At 46.7% G+C, this 19063-nt stretch overlaps 1 protein-coding gene across 2 annotated transcripts in view; it reads right to left on the bottom strand.

Annotated features, from left to right (window-relative positions):
- Window positions 1-911: 911 nt before the first annotated feature.
- Window positions 912-19063, bottom strand: part of RAB11FIP1 (RAB11 family interacting protein 1) — a 29567-nt gene continuing 11415 nt past the window's right edge. The window contains exons 2-6 of one of the 2 annotated variants that reach the window (XM_046648431.1): window positions 16038-16480; window positions 14164-14971; window positions 11278-13167; window positions 10425-10533; window positions 912-3931 (exon numbers count right to left, since the gene is read on the bottom strand). In XM_046648431.1, the coding sequence (XP_046504387.1) occupies window positions 3713-3931; window positions 10425-10533; window positions 11278-13167; window positions 14164-14971; window positions 16038-16480 (3469 nt within the window). In that variant the 3' untranslated portion in view covers window positions 912-3712. The remainder of the gene's footprint in view (window positions 3932-10424; window positions 10534-11277; window positions 13168-14163; window positions 14972-16037; window positions 16481-19063) is intronic. The other variant, XM_046648432.1, reaches the window with a different exon arrangement.

Genomic DNA, 19063 nt, shown 5'->3' with positions numbered 1-19063 from the left:
CGTACAATGTGACTCTTATCTCAAAGAAAGAGTGGGACTGGCCCGGTGGTGTAGTGGTTAGGTTCACACGCCCTGCTTCGGCAGCCCAGGGTTCATGGTTCAGATCCCCAGTGCAAATTCACACACCAATCGTTACTCGTCACCACTCATCAGCCATGCTGTGGCAGCATCCCACATACAAAATAGAGGAAGATCGGTACAGATGTTAGCTCAGGGACAATCTTCCTCACCAAGAAAAAAAAAAAAAGGAGCATCTCCTCGCTCTCTAGAGGTCAGGTCCCTTGGGGCATGGACTATGGCTGTGAGGCAGCCAGAGGTCTCACCTGGTCAGGAAAGGCTTGGAGTTTGGGATTGCTGAGCTCAGGAGACTCCTTGTACAGCTCTAATACCCTCTACTCCACAATGAATGGACTAAGTTGACTGAACCAGGGACCAGGACCTGGCTTCCAGACCTGGGGCAGTCCTGATCTCAGCGTGAATTCAAACCATGCCCCAAAAATGAATATCTCACTCTTTGGGAAATCGGGGGGCTGGGGGGTGGGCGGCAGGTGGGTGGAGGGGAAATCCAGGAAGGGGCCTGGTTCATGCACTCAGCCAGTGGTGCCCACTGCCAACGAAAAGGCGGCAGCTTTTAGCACTGCGGGCAGAAAATTCAAATGACGTTTATCTGGAAAATGCCATGGTCCCTGCAGGCCAAGATGAGGTGTGTCATGGGGAAGGGATCACAGATGTCCCATCCTCTGTAGGAGAAAGGGCAGTGGGACCCCTGGGCACCCAGCAAGGTGCCAGCAGCAGGAATCCAAGTGAGGAACCCGCGCGGGATGAGAAACAGTGGTCACCTCCCAAGAGAGGCTTTCCAGGGAGACAGAAGACATTTTTACTGCAGCCATTCTAAAGCACGGACACAGATCTTTGAAAGGTAGTACCATTTTATTTAGTGTTGTAGGAAATTTTAGGTTACTTCTTAAAAACAAAACCAAAGAAATTCAAAATTCCCAAAGTAACAAAGCAAGAGATAATTCTACAATCTAAAAACGCTGGACGATCCTTCAGTGGGAGGGAGGAAGACATCAAGTTAGTAGGCCAACGTGACAGATCTTGAGAAACCAGAGTTGAGACTGGTGTGGATACTAAGAGGCTAAGTTCTCCTCCCAAGGAAATTAACCTTTCGGCCTTGAGGAATCATTAATTAGTAGTTCTAAAAAAGAAAAAAAGGTTGATTGGGAGAAATGACCCAGGGAGGGAAGATCCCGCATAATCTAACACTAAACCGCCTCTAGCCTTCAATAGTGTGTGGCTGAGTGCCATTGACCTTCCTCCCTCAACGCTCTGCTGAGCTCCCACTGTCAGCAAAGCTGGAAACCACACCCATGCACCCCACTCATGCATGTACGTGCGCACACGCCTCACCACACAGGGCCGAGAGCTGTTTGGCATGGCAAAGGGCAGACTTTCTTGCTCCTCCATTCTGCTTCCCTGATGAGGTTAACACACAGGAATAAAACACAGGGCAGGATATCTGTCAAAGTCCAAGGAATGAGATGAGATGGAACAACCAGGCAAAGGACTCACATTTTTTTCAGGAAGCTGATCTCCAATTGAAGTTCACTGCAAGGTGTCTGGTATTCAATCGGATGCTTCCCTAAAGGACTGACTGCTCTTTCTAGAGGCAGCCAGGCAAGGCCAAAAAAAGAGCCACCCCTGCTTCTCCAGAGCACAGCCTCCTCCCAGGGCCAGTCAGCACTTGGAGCAGCTGGAGGCAAGTCCCAGCTCCCCTTGTGTAGATGGGTCTCATGCCCTCAGACATACGCCAGTTACAAGAGCCCCCGCATTCCAGTTCGCCAGCCCCTGCTAATGGCTCAGAGCAGGCTAAGGCTTTTCCCAGATAAATTCTCCCTGAAAGCAGAGTCCTCACGGACAGCTATTAACTAATGACCTCCAGGCGATCTACTTGTGAGGTGCAGGAATGCTATAAACCGAATTTTTTTCCAGCAGTGGTAGAAACCAGACACCCTTGAAGTAAATTGTCCTTCAATCTCCAGAGTTCCCAAGTGGCATTTCAGAGCACAGGAACTCTCCTCCAGCCAGACGCCCCTCTCACACCCTGACCAAGTCACATCCCCCATGTCCTAGCAGCAGCTGTCCCCAAACCAAGCACTTCTCGGGAGCAGTTGAGGTTTCCACACCCGCTCTTCAGAGGAGGAACCATGCCGAGTACCCCTGCCCCAGGGCACTTGGGTTATCACAGTCAAAATATATTTCTATCAAGTACAAAACATATTGCAGAATAAACATATCTGTGTACATTTTCAGACTTCAAGTGAATAAACAGCTTTCTTTATAGGTCTGTAAATAAACTTCGTAGCACTACAAAAATACGAGTCATCGGAGAAGTTTACAGAGGTCCCCAGGACTGTAGGAGAGGATTAAATAAAATCGCTATAGATAATTAAAAGCTAATTAGATAAATCAAGTTACAGTATCATCCTTCAGATTAAAGTGCTCCAATATAACTCACGTTGCAGCCAATGTGATCCTGAAGAGGGACCTGGCTGCCAAGAATCCGGCCTCTTAACCTCAGTGTAACAAAAACATACAGATGAGAGACCCAATTTAATAACTGCTATTGTCTCAACCCTGCCCACCCCCCGGGGCCTGTGATATTCTCCCCCCAGGAGGGATGTCAAGATTGCATGAGATCTGGTCACAACTAGGAGGGGGAAAAATGAGCAACACAGAAACGTTCTAATTCCAATATCAGGTTACTAGCAGTGAAATTCCCTGAAGAATCTGAACTGGTGCTACCAGTTAAGAAGGCGCCAAGTGTCCTAGGACACAGAAGGGAAAGCACAAAGGGATCCGATGAACTCATTCCTTCCCTGGTGGAGCCGTTTCAGTAAGTGCTAATAAAGGCGGTGACCAGGCCATTCTAGCCAGCCGGACCCCCCTACCCCACTGGAGAGGAGGGACTCTGACTCATACCCCCCGAGTGCGAACGGACTCACTAATACCCCTAGTCGGCTTTCCAGATCCCCATGGACAGGCCCTGTGGGTCGACAGAGAGCACATGTGAAGGCTAGAGAGTAGTAGATGCTGCTGTTTTGAAAAGGCAGCTTGGTCAAAATCTAAAAGGCACACGCAGAGGCTTTCCCTCAACTCCTCTGCTCCAGTCAGAACAACAAGACCAAGCTCAAGAAGCCCGGTAGGTAGGTTTCCATGGTATCAAAAGTCGGCACTGGCAGCCAAAAAGCCAGGCCTGAGCTACTCAAAAGCCAAGAAAGCGTGTGTAACACAGCACCCACTGCGTGCTCCTTCTCATCCTCCCAGGCTTCAGTGACAGGGGGTGGTACGTAATTTAAAATCTCCATATCAAAGAAAGAAAACCCCAATGTTAAAATACACTAATACCCCCTGCACCATCTGAATCTCTGAACCAAGATCAGATCTTATGACACGTCTCTGGTCGGGGCATAAAGTATTTATGACACAGTTAAAGGCACAGTGGCATTTAAAAAAAAAAACCCTGGGAACGTACAGCAAAAGATTCATTGTAATAATTAACCTGGCTTCAACTGGTAGAACTGACTCTTGCCAGATAACATGCAAGGGAGATGGCGATGTGGAAGCTGGGTATCCGGCACACCGTGTCCTCGAGCTCAGGAGCAGGTGGAAATGAGTTCACGGGAAAGGCTCGGTGTCGTGTGCTGGCGATTCACATCTTCCCTGCTTTTTTGCCGACCTGAGCCGGGACTCGGAGGATGTTGGGGGTTTCTTCCATGACCCTGACTAGAAGATTGTCAATGTAGTCCTCCAGCTCACGAACCTGAAACTCCTTCTTGCTTATGGTTTCCTTCTGTTTGAGGACCAGCTGGATCAGCTCATCGTGGGTTAGCTGTGCGTAAGCAAAAGCAGGGTCCGAGGGGCTGTATTTCTTTGGGGAGGGGAGATAAGGGGGGAAAAAGTGAAAAAGTCAGCATTGAAATCAAATATCTAAAAGAAACACAAAAGAGGAAAATGTTATTAGTGAGCTGGGTCCCCTGGGAATCTGTTTTTAATTTAGGTAGAAAACACCTAAAGGTTTTTTAGGATGAAGTTTTTTAGGATGAGAATTTCTGTAAAGGGTCAGAGAGTAAATATTTTAGGCTTTGCAGGCCACATGTGTCCTTTGTGGCATGTTCTTCTTTATTGTTTTATTTGGTTTTTTGTTTTATGACCTTTTAAAAACGTAAAACCCATATTTGGCCCCCACGCTGCAGACCCCTGGACTAGACTCTGAATTGGGGTTGCAAGAAACATAATCATTGAAGGCCTCTGTGCACAGGAGGAACTGGCACAACCAAGTCTCAAGGTGAGGCTGAGAGCTGAGCCCCAAGTGAGGGGCCCCTGAAGAAGCCCTCGTGACAGAAGGCACAGGGCTGACACTCTCCTCCCGAGACAACAGGTGGTTGTCTACCCCAGACTGCGTGACCGCCTCAGCTCTTCTGAAGGATTTGGTGATCACAGTGATGCACTGGCCCCTCAGACGCTCCACTTGAAGTCAATTCATACTCAAAAAATGCGCAGGGTCTAAGCTAAGTGCCACCGTACCACAGTCACCACCCTCAGACATTAAGGGTGCACCCTCTGGGTACACAGCAGCCTGTGCCAGGGCTGAGCAGCCCCACTCCTGACGAGAGCAGGAGCCCTCAGGAGGTCCTACATTGATCGGCATTTACAATCTGGGATGACTGGAGTCCAACTGCAAACGGCCAGTGAACCATGAGGAAACACAAGATAAGGATTAAATAAAAAGTAACATGTTCTCCCAGGTCTCCAGGAAGGGAAAGAGAGAAAAAAAAAAATAGCTAACTTTTCCTGAAATCTGTGGCTCAGGAGATTTACAAGTTTAAACAAATAAGGCCCAGGAGCAACCTCAAGACAATTCTGCCTGCAGAACTCTGAGGCACTCCCACTGCCCCAGCCCTGGGGCCAGGGGTTCCACTCAGGAAGGCCAAGACGCTCAGTCAGGAGCAGAATCAATACCCTTTGACACAACGTGATAGAAGGCCTGTTCAGTCCAGTGACGCAAACTGTCTACACACTGGCCAAAATTTCTAGAGAAATCCCATCCCTCTCGGCCTGGCTGGGAAGAAGAGCACAGTGATTGCAATCCTAGCTTAGAAACACACGCTGACACTTTCAAATACAGAGCAGGTCTCAGCCTAACGCAGGCTGCACAGAAATAGGTGAGATGCTGGACCACTTTTCGAAAACCTGCTTCTCCTTTAACCCTTTCTATTTTAACTTATTGAAGGCATACATTCACAGGGTACCTCCTCTGGGCCTCAGTCAGTCTACGTGTGACTTCCAAAACAATCTTCAACCTAAAAGCTGCACGTCTGGGAAAAAATTCTGGAGACTTGTTGTACAACAATGTAAATGTACTTAACACTACTGAAATGTACAGTAGTGTTAAAAATGGTTAGTTTAGATGGTAAAATTTATGTTATGTTTATTTTACTATAATTTTTTTAAAAGTTGCATGCCTGTTTACATATCCCATCAAGAAAAAAACAGTCTTTGTAAAAAATAGCCAAGAATATGTCCTCAAGGGTTTTTAGATTATATCTCTGTCATATAAGGATTTTGTTTATTCAAAAATACTGATTACATAAGATACTCCGCTAGGGAGTTTGGGAGATAGAAAGATGAATAAGCTGGCGCCTGGAGGGAGGAGCAGGCAGGTGCTCCTCGAGAGTGGGGACCAGGTCCCCATAGTGTCAGACACACACAGGGCTCAAGGACAGTTATCTAAGGCTCAGGGGTCCAAGTCCAGAGAGGTGCAATGCGCTCCAGGAGCTGGACAAGCAGGAAACCACTGCTATACAGGTGATCAGGACAGACTTCAAAGACGCAGTGACATCTTAACTAGACCTTCGAGACGAATTAAAATTAATTTTCCTCAGAAATAACATGATTTTTTATTTGCTCATCATGGGAAATCTCAAATACAGAAGAGAGGAAAAAATTATTACCTATAACCCCAAGATATAACATTTGGGTCTCTTTCTTTTTTTTTTTTTAAGGATTGGCACCTGAGCTAACAACTGTTGCCAATCTTTTTTTTTTTTTCCTTTTCTGCTTTATCTCCCCAAAACCCCCTGTACACAGTTGTATATCTTAGTTGCAGGTCCTGCTAGTTGTGGTATGTGGGACGCCACCTCAGCGTGGCCTGACGAACGGTGCCATGTCCGTGTCCAGGATCCGAACCCTGGGCCGCCGCAGCGGAGCGCGCAAACTTAACCACTTGGCCACGGAGCCGGCCCCTGAGTCTCTTTCTTTCCTATTTTTTTTCCTACGTTTCTTTCTGGTAAGTTTTACAACTTTACTATCATACAGAATACAGTTTCATAGCTTTTTTTAAATTATTATTTTGTGAGGCTTTTCTTACTAAATTTTGGCAAAAATTGTTTTTCAATGAATGCTTAAAATTCTATTATATTTTAACAACCTCTGCCTTGCTTGATATTTGGGTTGTTTTCAGTTTTCACAATTATATAATAACATTTTACTAAAATGTATGAACATAAATCTCTGGCCAGATTTCTAAATAGTTCCTAAAGATAAATCCATAAAATTGAAAAGCATGCCCACTTAAGGCACTTTGTACAAAACTGTCAAACAGCTGTTCAGTTCGGATTCTGTAATCCAAAAGGGAAAGTATGTAGGACTTTGAAATCATCAGAAGATCCTAGTTATGTGACGATTGAAAAATTCTAAAACAATCCAGCTAGATTACAGAAAGTAAGTGACAGCTATGGAGAGGGAGAAGTGTGAAGAAAACACCCATTAATTCCAGAAACAACAGTACCCATTGTCACATATTTCCTTCCAGGATTTTCCCATTGGATCTTTTCCCCCATAGTTGTAATAATAATGACGTATATTCAAATTTTTATCCAACTTTTTCCATGTAATATGACAGATGATTTTTGGATCTAGTTGGCTGTATTATTTTTAAATGGAAGTGTTACAGCCACCTGAGCAAACAATACACTCCTAGTTATAAATCATCTATAATGGATGGAGGCCCAAAAACAATAACCAAAAAAAAAAAATCCATTATAGCAATGATTCAGCTAGTTTTTCGTAACTTTAGCTATGCAATTTCTTTCCCCAACCTCTCTCTCATTTTGCAACATTCTAAAGAGTAGTTACTTTTATAAATTTTGTTTATGCCTTAGTACAAAGCATCTATTATATGGCCAGCCAATAGCAGTCTCCAGGAAACCTCCCATATTTACTCAGAATATTTACTAGGTATGGTCCAGGACCAAGAGCTTTGTTACAGGCAAGCAGAGAGACAGCAGGAGGGCTAACAAATCAAGAGCAAAATAAGCAGTGGTTGTCTTTGTTTTAAGGCAAGTTCTTCTCTCAGTTAGAGTCAGGAGATAAGCCCCTGATTAAATGAGCTTTGAAGAGTAAACAAAATGGGAGCCAAGGGTCTTGCTCACTTCCCGAAAGCTAGGTGTGTGTTTCTCTTTGGAGCCAAGGTGCATTCCACAGTAAAGGGAAGAGGGGACAGGAGGCCATCAAATGACTCTGGCTTTCATTATCGTCCCTTTCATGCTGTTCTTTTGCCCAGTTTCCTGGTAAACATAGTTAACTCCAGGAAGACAAGTCCTGTCTCTTCTACACAACCACAGGAGCCAGCCAAGCTGAGCTGGTCAAGTTACGGTACATTTGTAGGCTACAGAAAAAACATGGTAGGTAGGTACATAGCTCTGGCTACAGCTGATAATTTTGAGAATGCTGCTTACCACCGGCCCTCTCAGCCTGGCCTACAAGGGAAGAGAAGGCAAGATGGCCAGAAGATGCTAACTTGTTTTCAGCACCAATTCGTTACTACTACTCAGCCTCTTTACCCAAAACTTCGGTCTCCAGCTTTCTATGAAACTTTAGCCCAGCTCCTGGTGGCACAGGTGCAATGGAGCCAGAGGCAATAATGTCACCTGGCACTTAAAATTGCTTGCAGGAGACTTGAGCGAAAAGTTTTATTTTAAAAAAACAAAAATTGGGGGCTGGCCCCATGGCCGAGTGGTTAAGTTCGCGCTCTCCGCTGCAGGCGGCCCAGTGTTTCGTTGGTTCGGATCCTGGGTGCGGACATGGCACTGCTCATCAAACCACGCTGAGGCAGCGTCCCACATGCCACAACTAGAAGGACCCACAACGAAGAATATACAACTACGTACTGGGGGGCTTTGGGGAGAAAAAGGAAAAAAATTTTTTTAAAAAATCTTTAAAAAAAAAAAAAAAAGACAAAAATTATTTGATGTCCTGGAGTCCATAGGACTGTAAAATCTGCGACAGAATGAAAGTTTTAGATGCCGGGAAGTTTATTTCTACCGACTGTGGCCCCCAGCAGTCAGTTAGGAAATTCCTCTCCACGTATTTGAAACAACACATCCTTGCTCACTAACGGTCACCCATCACTTGGTAGATCATTCTCCTCCAGTCCCCGTGATAACGAGTCAAAGACCAGAGGTTTGCAACACGGCAGTATTGTAAATCCTTCCGGTTTTAGAACCAGAAAGGGCAGGATGGAGACCCTAAAGCAGAGATCATCTGGGAGGTTGATTTTGTTTTTCTGGGTTGTTTTTTGGTTTTTTTAATGTTAGCGCAAGCTTTTTAAAGAGAAGAGACCCTCTAATTCAGCAATATTCTTCCTGGAAATTTAGCTTAAGGAAATAATAATAATAAAAGAAGGGGAAAAGTTCTATGCAAGAAATTGTTAACTGCAGTGTTATTCATAATGAAAAACAGAAAACAACCCAAATATCCAATTATAGGGAACTGGTTAAGTAAATACCGGTATGACCATGTCAAAGAATAATTAAGAACCGACATGCAAAATTACTTATGATATACTGCTAAGTGAAAAAGAGAACTGAAGAGTTTCCATGCACGTGATGGAGCTGGAAAGTCATCATTTTGCAACTACCATATTCATCGATGGATACTAAAGCCTGTGAATCAAAGGCTGATGAGGAACAGGATACATACATAGTCAGAAATTAATTCCCCACAAGTTTCTTATTAATTGTAAAGGGAAAAAACCAGCAACTTCACACTGGAGAAGCTGGGGGACACCACCTAAACGACGTCATCAGAGTTAACTCGCCCACTCATGGGACAGACTGATGTAAGGCGTCTCTTCATACGATGCACTGAGGAGGACACGTTATCTGTTCAGTTGATTCCTGCCAAGAATGTGCAACCTCAACCAAACCACGAGGAAATATCAGATAAATCCAAACTGAGGAAAATTCCACAAAACAACTCATCTAAACTCTTAAAAGATGTCAATGTCTTAAAAGAAACAAAAAGGCTGAGGAGCTGCTCCAGAATAAGGGGGACTAGACACAATGAGTGATCCTGGACTGGATCCTGGACTAGGGAAAAACACACTAAAAAGGACACTACTGGGACAATTGGTGAAGTTGAAATATGGACTATGGATGGGAAAAGAGTATTACATCAATGTTACATTTCTTGATTTTGATAAATGTCCTTATTTGTTGGAATCACACACTTCAGTATTTAGGGGTAAGAGAGGCATGATGTATGCAAGTTACTTTCAAATGGTTCAGACAAAAAAAACTACAAGTATACAGAGAAAGAATAGAGAGGGTTCAGGAGAGGTGGGGGGAGAATGATAAAGCAAATCTGGTAAAATGTCAACAATTGGTGAATTGGGATGAAAGGTATATAGGAGTTCTTTGTACCATTCTTGCAACTTTCTTAAACTTCGGAATTATTTCAGAATAAAGTTACAAAAAAGTATATCTATGCAGTGATTACAACTACAAGAATTTCACATTCCTGCCAAAAGATAAGAAAGGCTACACGGAAAAATGAAAATATCTGATTTGAATGGGCCAGATGGTAGGTGATATTTTCTGCTCATTAAAAAGAAGTCCTGGGGGCTGGCCCCGTGGCCGAGCGGTTAAGTTCGCGCGCTCCGCTGCAGGCGGCCCAGTGTTTCGTTGGTTCGGATCCTGGGTGCGGACATGGCACTGCTCATCAAACCACGCTGAGGCAGTGTCCCACATGCCACAACTAGCAGGACCCACAACAAAGAATATACAACTATGTACCGGGGGGCTTTGGGAAAAAATTAAATCTTTAAAAAAAAAAAAGAAGTCCTGGTATCAATCCCGTCTCTTGAAACAGAAAATTCAACAATAACTAATAACCATGAATTGAAAAGTAATTACGCAATGGAGAGTGTAGGGGCTTCCGAAGATTATCCAAAGACACGAGCCGTACGGTTAAGTTACTCCTGGTGGTACCTGCTGCCCAGGGAGATGTATATAATGGCGACTCTGGAAACAGGCTTTTTGTAGGTCCCTAACTAACACGCCTACTGCTTGGAGAAGACATACCTTCATCATGGCTTCGTTGATCAAGTTCTCACTGATGATGGTGGCAGTCCCCAGGCTGGAGTTAGCAATCCTGGTGGCTGTCGTGTTCATTGGCTTCACAGGATGAAGTCTAAAGAAAAGGGGGAAAGGGTGGTTAGACCTTTCTGTAATGGCAAAACCGAGACAGCCCATCTCAAACACGGCAGGCATCAAGAGAGACAAGAGGGGAGAGTGGTGACATGCTCTGTTCACATCTCCGGTCTAACAAACATCAATGTTCCTGTGCAAACGAAAGAAGTCAGCACTAGGCAGCCATGCAAATCAACAAAGCACACTCTTCTAGCCAGGTGTCCTGACGTTCATTTCATTATCAATGTCAGGAGAACATTAAAGACAGTCTCTTATTTTTGGCGGCAACTACAGCCTAGGACTCCACCGTGGGAGCCCCTGCAGAGCATTCTGTTCCTCAGCAGTCAAGAAAGAGTTCAGAACAAACATGCCAGCTTCACACCAGGTGGGGCTTAAAGGAAGCTTTCAACACTGCTAGGGTCCACCACACCCGCTCAGTTGGTGCTGGGACTCGTAAGACACTGGTCACGGTACGTCTCTGCAGTCTGAGAGCTCCAAATCTGACTGTGCAGAACAATGCCTAAACTATGTTTGAAGACGATTACAACGTTCTTGCTACAAATGCAGGAGCGTCTTGAGACAGTCCCACCACAGGGGACAGCCCCTTTAAAATAGGCCCTGCCAGCAAAACAGGCAGGTTGTGCTCTCAGAACCTCTGGGTAGTTAGAAAGCCAGAACCTCTGCAGGCGAAAAGTACAGGAGGGCTGTCACAACATTTCTGAAGCCCATCTTCCCCATCTCTCACCTGTGCTTGGCTGACCCAGTTCCAGCGCTTGGCTGAGGTGAGACTGGATGTGTCTCTGAGGGTGAGACCCAGGCCTGAAGAAGCGGCTTCCTCTTGCCAGAATTTTCCACCTTACCAGCGGAGCCCTCTGCTGTTGCTTTTTTTTGAGACTCTGCTGTACTGGTGTGAGTGTCAGAGTGTAGAGAGCTGGAGAAAGAATGTGTGGCAGGAAAGGTCTCAGAAAAGGAGGGGCCGGATATAGGAGAGTGCAGGGCCGCATCAGGAGGTTGACCTGGCCTCCCATTTCCCATCAGTTTTTCCTCCTCGCCACCGCCAGGGCCTGGCAGCTGTTTCTCCAAGTGTGAGCTCTTGCCAAGATACGGGTTCTGAATTCCGAAAGCTGTCGTCTGCTCTGAAGAAGCTGCGACAGGTGCTTCGGGTGCTTTCGTCCTGAGGTCCTGTGGGCTCTCTGCAGGAGCAGCAGACCCCTCTGCCTCGCCACTCGGCGCCTTCTCACTCTCAGCATGGGCAGGTAATGTGCTCAAGGAAGAAGCTCCTACTTCCAGAGATGCCACCTTGGCTGTCTCTCTGTCATCTTCAACCTGATCTAGTCTTTCATCATCCGACGCGACTTCAGGAATGGAAGGAAGGGTTAAGTCCAGGTCAGCCATGACTGGAGACTGAACATCTGAGGCAGACGGGATGTCACTCGGGGGATCAGACAACAGCCCTTCATGATCGCTGGCTTTGCTCTGATTTTGAGCCATAAGGGTATCGTCTCCCCCAACCCTGAAGAATGGACTGTCTTCCTCTGAGCTTCCGTCGCTGGGGGGGCCTTCTGAGAAACTCTCCTCACGAGAGGGGAGGACAAGGCGACCAGCCACAGAGGCCAGTGCGCTGTAACTCAGTGGCTGGGGTTCAGTCACGGCTTCCCTCTCGGAGCCCTCTGTGTGGGGAGACTCAGCAGGCTGCCCGGCAGCCCCGTATCCAGCGGCAGCCCCTTCACAGGTCAGCTCCCGGGGATTACTCAGGTCCTCTTCAACCAACCCAGCGGACTTCTCCACCTCCTCCTCTGTACAGAGCTGCTCAGAAAATGACACACGCTTCTTGGTCTTCTTCCGGCCCTCACTGACATTCAGACCCGCATCTTCACGTCTCCGCAGCGCAGAGTCAAGTGCAGGCACCGATCCTCCCCCCTGAAGAGGGGTCGCTGCTTCTTCAGTTGCAGGCATCCCGCCATCCCCACCTTTGCTCTCCACAGGAGACCTGGACTGACTCTCAAAGTCTGTGTTTTCCCCCATCGGAGGCTTCCTGGCTGGGCTTTCCATCCTGCCGCTTCTGAGTGAAAGGGCCATTGTTACTTCCTGGGCCTCTTCAGAAGCGGGGATGTGGCCTTGCTGTTTTGTGGGGAGGACCCTCAGTTCCCCTTCATGTTGCCCCGTTTCAGGCCGCTTCAGGAGAGACTTTTCTGAGTCATGGCCACTAGTATTCTCTGTGCCTATCTCACTGGTCTTCCCCATTGGAGAATCTTCCATCCCTCTACACACTGGAATGGGTGGCTGTCTGGCAAGTGATCCCAAGGCACAGGAAACAGTCTTTGGAACTTGTGTGAAACTCTCCTTTTGCAACTCTGCTTCAAGGAGCGAAGGCAGTGCTTCAGAAGCAGCCTGGCCCTGGTCTGCGGAAGGCCAGGTTTTAATCGGAGTGGATGTGGAAATGGGAGCTGCTATGGGAGAGGAGAAAGAGGAGAAGACTGAAAGAGAGTCAGAGGACTGTGTCTCTGAATCATGCCCCAATTGAGAAGGGACAGGTGTCTGGCCAGAAATGGAAGGAAGAGCCGAAAAAAAGACAGGGGAGTCAGGGGAAGAAGGAAGCCTGGCTGTGGGCTGAACCTCTGGAGACACTTCCAGTCTGCAAAAAGGACAAAATAAAATCTGCAGGTCAGTTGCAGATGCATCGTGAGAGGCAAAAAACATGTAAAAGTAAAGTCGTTCCAAAGGGGAGAACTTTTTTCATATTTGGGGCACTAACTTAAGAAGTTAAAGAAGGAACACCAATACTTAACATACAAAATACTTAACAGACTTGTTCCACCAAGCACACCTGCCACACAAAGGGCGGCTGCCAGAGACACAAAGATCCAGGCAAAGCAACAACCTACAGTTTCTTCTGGTGATAAACGAAAAGCATCTAAAAAGCTCAAAGCCATCAAAGATGAAGGCACAGGCACAGATTTTGAAAAGAAACAGTCTGTGTGTGTCCACGTGTGTGCGTGCGTCTATGTGCGTCAAATCAATGTAAGCAGAATCTCAAAAAAAAAGTCTCCCCCACCCCAGACCACAGAAATGTTGTTTGTGAGAACGTGAGTCGTGCTGAAAAGCAGAACCCCCGAGGCTCCCTCAGGCTCTTGCAACAAGGTGCAGCGTAAACACACAGAGAATTGTCACAAGCAGACTCGGGAGTGGACCAGGGGTCTCTCACGCCAGCAAACCAATGCCAAAGTGCAGGGAGGAAAGATAACGTCCACCTCCAGGGGAGACAAGTGATAAGAGCTTCATAAACACGAGCTCTGCGCATACCACAACCAAAACCTGGCATTCCCAACTTGCGACACTCAGTACCTGCCACAAACCATGGCATTCGACTGGGGCCCGATTATCTTACTGAGATGGACAGACCATGCCTGCTGGCGGAGGCTTTGCGTTGGGACTCATCGTTTTGTAATTTGTGCAGGGAGGGGCAGCCAGGTGGTAGGGCCTGGTTAAGAATAACAGCATAGACCAGTAAACCTCTGGCATACACAGGTACCACCACAAACAGCAGGCACAATCTGCTCTAACAGCAGGCCTCGCCGACTGCCACGAACAGTGAGGTGGAAAGGCCTGTGTGAGAGGGGCCAGGACTCACCGAGGTTTGACGGCTTTGGTCTGGGGCGCCCTTGCGGAGGTGACAGGGGGTGCAGGTTCAGACTTGGGCTCTGGGTCAGCTTCCGGCTCTGTGATCTGCACTTCTTCAAAGGGGTTCAGGGATTGACCCCGTCCAGAGACAACGGCCGGAGTATCCCTCTCGGATCTCTTCCCAAGGTCTCCGCCAGGCCCCGGGGCGCCCACCCTCGGTCTGCCTCCCCTCAGCGTGCCCTCCTTCTCCTCCTCCTTCTGCCGGATGGCAGGAGGGCTTTCGTCTCCACTGCCCTTGGCCACGTCCTTCTTTCCCGTCACTAGGGAAAGCAAGGAGGACTTCTTGTTCTCCTGCTTCTTGCTCTCTTTGGTTTCTTTTGCCATTTCCAAGGTCGCTGGAGCCGTGCTCTCCCTATTGTCCCCGCTGACTAGTGGCCGGTACGATGGCAGAGACATGGATTTCAGAGAGTCCTTTGTGGAAGACTCAGAGAGCGCCCTGTCAGAAGACACTGTCCCCCCTTCCCCAGGCTCCTTCCAAGACCGAGTAGCCAGGTTTTCCGTAGAGGAAAACAAATGCTTCTTCCTGAAGCCCTGAGGCGACGGGGAAGAGGAAGGGCTGCTGTCTTTGGTCTCACTCTTGGCTTCTGGTTCCTCCATGTAAACGTGGTTCCCGTTGATACAGACATTAGAGCGGGAAAGGGAGTCATTCTTAGACCGAAGGCCACCAAAAAAGGAGAGTCCTTCCTTCTTGGGAAGGCTGAAGTTGATCTGGTTCAGTTGCTTTGGATCTGCACTTGCTGTTCTCTTGTGCGACATGACTGTGGGAAGAAAAACAAAGAACAAGAGGAAATAAGTTAAATGAGTGGCAGGCAGCTGGAGGGGGGTGGCATTTGTCCATGTCTGAATACATTTTCGGTTGTCACAAGTGGGTGGGGGTGTGCTACTGGTATCTAGCAGGTGGAGGCCAGGGATGCTGCTAAAGATCCTATAGTGCACAGGACAGCCCCCCAAACAAAGAATTTTCTGGCCCAAACTATCTGCAGTGCCGAGGTTGAGAGACCCTGCATTTGACCAACGAAAAGGACAGCACTCTTGGTAGAGTAGCAGAATCTGCCCAATAGCAGGGATGTAGTCATTGAAACTGAAATTCAAAATACACAGTTAAGGGTCTGGCCTGGCAGCCTAGTGGTTAAGTTCACACACTCTACCTCAGTGGCCAGGGGTTTGCGGGTTCAGATCCCAGGCACAGACCTATGCACTGCTCATCGAGCCATGCTGAGGCAGCATCCCACACACAAAATAGAGGAAGATTGGCACAGATGTTACCTCAGTGACAATCTTCCTCAAGCAAAAAGAGGAAGACTGGCAACAGATGTCAGCTCAGGGCCAATCTTCCCCACACATACCCAAAAAACACACAGTTAACTCAGAGTTAAGGGGACTGGGACTCCTCAGCTTTCATTAGGGAGGTATCCCACTAGGGTTAATAACATTAGCAGGAGCTCAATAAATACCTGATGAGTTAACGAGATATCAGAATTACTGTAAGGTTCTATGGTTTTACTCATAATAAAAAAACCTGGATGCACTCATTCTGTTAGCTCCAAATGCTTGGACTAATGCACAGCACTTACAGAGCCAGACATTTTGGAAAAGGACTGTATACATTCTCAGAAACCAGAGGACGCAGAAATAGAGACGGCTTCCTAACCAAGATTATCCATCAACACCAGCACCAGCACCACCACCACCATCACTGTCATCATTTTAGTAACCAAGGAGCTGAATTAAAATCTTTCTCTCGAGATTTGTTTGTTTCTTCTCTCTCACAGCAAAGTAGACTAAGCTGAGGGAGAAAGGCCAAGTAAAAAGGAGAAAACTGACCGTCCGAGGCAGAGGAAGACTCGTCCTCATTGTCGTCCTCCTCCCACCGGGACTGAAACTCTCCAGGACGAAGCAGCACTTTGTCTGACTTTGAAGTAGGCAGGACAGACATGGACTGGGAAAGCGGTGTTTTCTGCAAATTAGACTTGGAAAACAAGGTCTTGATCTTTGACTTCTTTTTCTTGTCTTTCGGAGAAGACTCGTCATCACTGTCGGCTGAGGGGCTCCTGCTGGGGATGATGGCTGAAGCAGTGTCTGACGCGCTGTCCTTATTCTTCCCCTTGATCTTGTCCTTCAGCTTCCCAAATGGATTCCGAGACTTGTCTTTCATGGAAAGGTCAAACATGCTGGCAGTCATGTTGTTTCTCATAAACTGGATGTCAACCTCGATTTCTCCTCGCTCCTTCTCCTTCTTTCCTGGTTTGGATTTCAAGGCATACCACCTGCGTGGAGAAAGATGGAGAGGATACCTTTGAATTGAAGCACATAAAACAATTTTCACAATCCCCATTAACCGGCCTCTCCTTCTGCTACCACCTCTTATACAAACACATTCTTATGCTCTCTTCCCTGGGGAGTGGAGGCAGGGACGGGGCATGAGGGCAGAACTTCTTTTATTTTTCAGAAGATACCCACCAGGCAAAGACAAGATCTGATTCTCTACTTAGTGTATCATCACCTAAAATCTTCTTTCAATAAAGAGCTATTACTAAAAATAAGATATTCCATCAGATCATTTCCTATGACTGGTATTTTCCTTCAATAGGGTAAAAATGCAAAGATCGTACACAAACAGTTAAGAAGGTAGAATGCAAATCTACCAGCAAATCTCAGAGCAAAGCAAGAGTCTGCAAAACAGCCCCAGCCAGAGAGCAATGGAAAATACAAGACAGAGTAAAAAATACATGTGTGTTTTTTTAAAAGAGTGAAATAAGTTAATCGCAAAGTGACAAATATTGTATGAGTTCACTTATATGAGGTCCCTAGAGTACTCTAATTCAGAGAAACAGAAAGGAATGGGTGGGTGCCAGGAGCTGGGGGAGGAGGGGGTGGGGAGTCAGTGTTTAACGGGCACAGAGTTTCAGCTGGGGAACACAGAAAAGTTTTAGAGATGGATGGTGGTGATGGTTGCACAACAATGTGAATGTACTTAATGCCACAGAACTATACTCTTAAAAATGGTTAAGATGGTAAACTGTGTTATGTATATTTTACCACAATACAAAATTGAGAAATTGAAAGGAGGCTTTCTTCCCTAGCTTAATAATCAGAAAAAGGAATATTTCAAACCCTATTCAAATATTTTCCTTGGTCATTTGCAAATTAATTCAAGATACAGCAAATGGTATTCTATCAGTCCAATTCCACCGAAGGAGAAAGTTCAGAAAAAGGAACCCCCTCTTGGCATTTCCACCCAGCGAACTGTAAGAATGTGAGCCCCGTCAGCAGCACGGCCATGAAAGAACAAACCACTCTAGCGCGTGGTCTACCGATAGCCATGCCCGGAGCCACCCTCACAGAGTGAAAACCCATACTCCGATGTTCTTTTCAGTGACCTACTTAAGAGCCGAGGGCCACAACTTTAAGGAAATGATGGTTTTGCCCAAATAAGCACAATTTCCTCTTTCACCTTCAGCCTGTCTTTCTCACAGGGCAGACTGCTGCCCCCACTATCTCAGCTGATTCTACACTTAAAGGAAAGGGGCAGAGGGTAGCAGAAACCTAACACTTAAACAGCACCAATGGCATACCTGGCACTGTACACACTTAGAAACATCCTCACTTAAGTCTCATAAGAATGACACGAAGTGGATATTACACCATTTCATAGACAAAGAAACTGAGGTTTACAAGTTAGGTAATTGGTACAAGGTCTTGTCACTGTTAAGGGGCATAGCCAGGATTCTGAATCAGCACTGCATTTCTCCAGAGCTCCTGTTCTTTCTCTGACACGAAGATTCCTGCTTTGCACTCTCTCCTAGCATATCTTCCATGGGCCATCTTTTGCAACACACAGAGAGGACGGCTCAAATTTAAATTCTTTTTGAAGTAAGCTTAAGCTTCTAATTTAAATGTCTTAAAAGAAGAAAGAGGAAAACCCACCATAGCCAGCCACCAATCATAAGTCAGAAGATCACATGAATTCCAGTCTACAGTCATCCAGAAGAACCTAAACTGGATTGACAAAACACAGCCAAGATCTCAGGAAATGACGTGAACTACGATTTTGGACCTTTAGGAGAAAGCTTTTACGGTTCTTAAAACCACAATCCACAGGTGGAGAAGCGGAAGATGCAAGGTTTGCAGATGCCCCCACCCCTGCCAGCCTAGTGTCTTTCCCATACATTTCCAGGACCTGGCCTGGAAGAGTGTGCATATTTGTCACTTAGATGTTCAGAGGATTATTTGTGTTTTTCTCTTCTGACAGTCATGTGCTAAACAGTAGCCTTGGTGATGAAGGGTGGTTAGCTTTTGTAAATACCAACTGTGGGCAACTGAAAAGGGGAAGTTGCTGAGAGCTGAATGCAGAGACCGATGACCACACCAGCCGCAGGCGAGAGCTTCACCTCTCACCCAGGCCAGGAGCGCCGGTCAGGGCCTTCTCCCGGCTCTTCCACACAGCCTCTTCTGTTAGCCCTCCCAGGGGACGCAGATGCAAAGACAGTACTGACCTTCAAAGAATGCCACCTGACAGTTCATGGGACCAGGCCCACTTTTCCAAAAGTGTCAGCACCAAAGTCTGTTTATATTGAGTGAAGCTACAACCAACTCTAGAATCCTCTCTGAGGCCCTATTATGACCTCATACACAGGTTCGATCCCTGAGCAGCAAAGTGGGATTTGTTTTGGAAAATCCTAACACCTCTAGGAGATGTGAACAGACACTTCGCCAACTGTTCCTGTCGCTTATTTTCACAAGCAAACCTAAAACCAAGCACCAGGCAGCCAAGAGCAGCCACAGGGCTACTGAAGGACGTGAAAAGCTGTCAGAATCACAGGCAGGGAAGCATCTAATGCAAATGTTCA

Source organism: Equus quagga, chromosome 22, assembly GCF_021613505.1.
Source record: "Equus quagga isolate Etosha38 chromosome 22, UCLA_HA_Equagga_1.0, whole genome shotgun sequence".
Lineage (NCBI taxonomy): Eukaryota > Metazoa > Chordata > Mammalia > Perissodactyla > Equidae > Equus > Equus quagga.
Note: the sequence above shows the minus strand (reverse complement) of the source record. Positions and strands in the feature narration are given on the sequence as shown.